General features: G+C 37.6%; 1 protein-coding gene across 4 annotated transcripts in view; it reads right to left on the bottom strand.

Annotated features, from left to right (window-relative positions):
- Positions 1 to 389: 389 nt before the first annotated feature.
- Positions 390 to 4,593, bottom strand: part of fubp3 (far upstream element (FUSE) binding protein 3) — a 25,341-nt gene continuing 21,137 nt past the window's right edge. For 3 of the 4 annotated variants that reach the window (XM_032539669.1, XM_032539672.1, XM_032539670.1), the window contains 7 exons: positions 4,028 to 4,188; positions 3,699 to 3,772; positions 3,492 to 3,568; positions 3,047 to 3,103; positions 2,718 to 2,768; positions 2,457 to 2,584; positions 390 to 1,830 (listed from right to left, as the gene is read on the bottom strand). In XM_032539669.1, the coding sequence (XP_032395560.1) occupies positions 1,822 to 1,830; positions 2,457 to 2,584; positions 2,718 to 2,768; positions 3,047 to 3,103; positions 3,492 to 3,568; positions 3,699 to 3,772; positions 4,028 to 4,188 (557 nt within the window). In that variant the 3' untranslated portion in view covers positions 390 to 1,821. The remainder of the gene's footprint in view (positions 1,831 to 2,456; positions 2,585 to 2,717; positions 2,769 to 3,046; positions 3,104 to 3,491; positions 3,569 to 3,698; positions 3,773 to 4,027; positions 4,189 to 4,593) is intronic. The other variant, XM_032539671.1, reaches the window with a different exon arrangement.

Genomic DNA, 4,593 nt, shown 5'->3' with positions numbered 1-4,593 from the left:
GTTGCCAGTTACTATTTTTTTTTCTTTCACTACACATGGCACAATTTTAACACTTTTCTTAATGAAAATATTGCAAATAAACCAGGAGAAATTACTGTATGTGCTACTGCGTTAAAATTACTGACTGCAAAGTGTAGCGGTGGAAAAGTGCTGCAGTTAACATTAAGAACTTACGATAGTTTATATCAACCCCAAGAGAGGCTGGCGGAAAATGTATTTGAATGTGAGAACTGGCAAACGATTAGAAAATAGATGTTATAGATTATAAAAAACACAGTAGACCTATATATCCTCTATGTATCAGAATATTCAACACTAAGTATCAGAATACAGCAAAGGACATAAAAAGGTTTATGTTATGAAACAAAATCCGTTTAAGAGTACACAAAGGTAGTCTGAATGTTTTTAATACATGGTTAACTGTACACAAGGAAAAAAACACCATAATTAGACATTTTGAAATTATATCCCTTTTCATTAAGAAATGAAGTTAATACCAGAATCATGTTTTCCATATTGATGCATCATTTATACCATTTATATTAGATCACACAGAAATAAAAAATGAATTAAAAAGTTATTAGCATGGACTGAGTCCAACGCCCCACTGAGTCCACAGAGCGGGCTCAGTGGGGCGTTGGTGAACTGGGAGGTACCAAATAAGAGTTTTTTTTTATCTTAATACTTAAAACATAAAAATACTATATTAATTATTACACAGGTAGAAGTACAGAGGCTTAGCAGTCTTGAATAGTTCAGGTACAGAACATACACAAAAATCTACCACTTATTTTTCTTCATTACAAGATGCAACATCAAATTTCAAATTACACAATTACAATCTTTGAACATTTTCAGTATGAAAACAAAACAGAAAAAGAGGGACAATTTTCCTGCAAAACTGATCACAGGAAAAAAAAATATTTTTTATATAAGTGTATATATATATATGAAACATATATATTTTAAATTAACAGTCAAATATATGAGCATATATACAGATTTACAAGGTAGCAAAGGCAAAAAAGCTATTTGCAACATCCCCCTAAATCCTATCATACCGGATAATTTATTACAATTATCTGGTGACATTTCCATTTAAAAAAAAAAAAAAAACATCTTAAAACTACAAGTTAAAAGTCTGTCAAAATATTAGAGAACCCATCTTTGTTTCAAAAGTGAAATAAGATATTGCACCTTTTTTTTTTTAAACCAGAGTACAATAAAATGACAATGAAAAACAGCATACAATGCACAATAGGAATTCTATCAGAACTATTGCCACTGGCTGACATTAATCCATGTTTTTAAACCTTGTAACAAAAATACATTTCCTGTAACAAAACATCACAGTTTCATTTCACTGAATTATGTAAAAGAAAACATTTTAACATACCCTTTTAAACATCTTATGACATAGGACAAATTGTATTCAAGACTGCTAAGCTAATCATGGTTTCATTTCAACATAACTAGAAAAAATAGATCATATTGCCTTTTGAAATGTTACAACTCTTGGGTTCATTTTGGCGGTACAATCTGAGTCAAAGACAGGAAAACATAGAAAAACAAGCAGCTCTCTCAAGTCCAAAAAGGGATCCCCGATACTGTCTATCCAAAACAACAGTGTACACAAGCATTTAGTAACAAATAACTGTTCCTGATTTTTAGAAATATTACTTTATCATATGTCATTCTACAGCTAGTGTTTCTCACTAAGAAAAAAAGTCTTCAAGGCGTTGCAAATCTAGAACCCCCTCTGTTAAAAAAAGGGTTGTTTCCATCCTCAGGGATTCAAGTCTGTCACCTGGGCGTCTTCTCTTAATGATCCTGGAGAAGAAAACCACTTTGTTCACCGTTTCTTGCAATATCTCCCACATCACAGCTAATTTGTTCCATATTTGTTTGGAGTTTAAAAAGGAAAAGTCTGGTGATATTTTCATATTTTCTTACTGTCAACAAACCCTGTAAGTAGTGTAGGTGTGTCATAGAGCTCCAATGTTGCCCCCAAACTATTAAAAGACACATCAATGAGCCACACTTAGTGACTTATTGATTCTGTGAAAAGCAGCAAATCCTGACATTTGAGAAACCAGAACTAACAAATGTTTGCCACTTTTTTTTTGGAAATGACTGATTAAGTGATTATCAAAAGTAGTTGCAGATTCATTTTCTGTCTATCAACTAACCCGCTGCATCTCTACTCTTGTTTAAGTCAAACTTGAAAAAGCGGGTTTAGGAAGTGACCGAGGCTTTTTCTAAAATGACAATATACGGTTGTGATCTGTGTTTAAAGGTTTACATCTTCAGCAGGAACCAGGATGGTGAAAGTACTGAGAAACAGACTAACATTATTGGTTTTGGTCTTTTACGGGATTTTGCAGACAGAAAGAAAAACTACCAGCCTTACCTTGATTGATCTGTACCGTGTAAACATTGAGGCGGTTGGTTCTCACCTGAAGGCCCGGGGCTTGTGTCTGCTGTGCGCCCTGGTTGAAGTAGGCCATCGGCTGTCTGTAGAAGTCAACCCAGGCGTTGTAGTCAGGATTAGAGGTCTGCTGAGATGCAGGGCCAGGTGTCTGGCCTGAAGAGGGAAAAACCAGTAAATAACATTAGAGCAGGAATCAAGAACATGAAGTCACATGTGCAGCTCTGAGTTTAAACTTCAAAATTGGTTCGTTTCTATAAAAAAAAAAAATACTTCCACAGATACTCACCCCAAGCTTTGTTGTATTCAGGAGCAGTGCTCTGAGCTTGGTTTTGCTGGCCTGAAAACAAGCAGAAGAGTTTCAATTTTGTTATTTTTACATTACAAATCGTAAATACATTTTCCCTTCTGACTTTTCTTAAACAGTTTTAGTGACCAGGTTTTAACACAAAAGCACGATTTATGCTCATAATCTTTCCAACATGGTAAATAAATCCATGATTTCATCAGGCTTGTGTGAACAAACAATACAATATACATACAAAGAATTACATTTAAGCTTCTATGGAACAAGATTGTAGAATAAAGTGGGCATTAAACAAAATATGTCTCTCTTGCCTAGCTTTTTATAATACTGCTCCCAGTCCATCTGGCCCGTCTGGGAACCATTGTGACCTGAAACCAGACACAGATAACACCACTAGAGTTACAGAGAGTGGGCTTTGCTTTTCCTCTTTTGCTCTCATCCGTTTCCTAATGATTTCCATTGACAGCCAATTTAAAATCTGTCCATACAGGAAAGAGGTGGTTACCCACAGGGAGCGCGACCATCTCACCCCAGTCCGCAGAAGACTTTGAATACACTGCAGCACCACAAAACTCCCTGGCCGTGCTTTCACAGCCAAATTTATGTGCAACACAATTAAATTTTGTATACATATTTTTTGTTCTCTCATTAACCAAAAATGTCTTGCTGGGAAAAGATCAGATTTGATTTTTTTTGCCTTTTTATATTAAAATCTAGTTAAGTAGCTTATGCAGCTGCAATAGTTAATTTACTTACTGTGGTCCTGTTGGCCTTGAGGCTGCCATATTTGAAAAGTTGTGCCCCATCCTCCTGTCATGAACGTCTGAGCCCCACTTGTGCAAAGTAAACAGACAAATCAATGTGAGCAAAAAAACTTAACAATTAGTGTCTACTGAAGACACTGTATTACACTTTCAGTACGCGTTTCACTTGTATACATAAAAAATGTGACATGAGGCTTACTGTTGAGGAGGAGTGGTTGGTCCTTGGTTGTAGGGATTCATACCGAAGCTGCTGTTGCCCCCTATTCCTGGGCCCTAGAGCAGAGAAAGGGAAGAGGAGGCGAGTGAGAGACCACACTTGTGTTTAAAAAGGAGCCAACAGGCAAGGTCAGAGGGCAGGGCCAGGCGCTGATGCACTCCATTAAGTCCATTTGATGGATTCTTTATGTTTAACCTCTGGTGACATCCTGCTGGCCACCAGGACCACAGAAACCCAGCAGCTCTCCACATTGACATGTGCGCTCATGAATATCAAGCCAGACAATAGTGGGCCAGAGCCAGACCACCTACCCCAATTCTCTCATCGATCAGCTGGCGGGCCTTTTCCAACTGCTGAGGGGTGCCTCGGATGGAGAAGATGCGCACGCTGGGGTCCGTGTTGGGCGGCGGGTTTCTCTGTAGCTCCACGTGGGCACGAGACTGCTCTTTGATGTTCTTGATGGTTTCTCCACCTGGAAAAGAAGCAAGAGATAAGGAATATTTAAATAGGGCGGCAAACCTTTTTTTTTCCCCCATTGATTCAGCCGCAGACTATTTTCTAAGTCAAAGTATTTTACAAAAATACAGAAAAGTTATCCAAGGGCCCAAGGTGAAGTCCTCACTTTTTTTTTGTCTTGACTGACCAACTATCCAAAACTTTGGTTAACTATGACAAAAGACACATAACAACAGCAAATTGTCACATTTTAAAAACAAGGAACTTTTGCGTGGGATTTCCCCCTTCCTGGTGTATATATCCCTTCCTCTGCTGAATTATCTTTACCCCTGGTGTTGACAAAATGTATCTCAGACTTTTATTGCCGGGAAGTGTACTCTGCTCTCCGGCTTAAAAGCACTGTTTTGTGTGGCACGTCGTA

This window comes from Etheostoma spectabile, chromosome 16, assembly GCF_008692095.1.
Source record: "Etheostoma spectabile isolate EspeVRDwgs_2016 chromosome 16, UIUC_Espe_1.0, whole genome shotgun sequence".
NCBI lineage: Eukaryota > Metazoa > Chordata > Actinopteri > Perciformes > Percidae > Etheostoma > Etheostoma spectabile.
The sequence above is the reverse complement of the archived record's forward strand: the minus strand, read 5'-3'. Positions and strand labels throughout refer to the sequence as shown.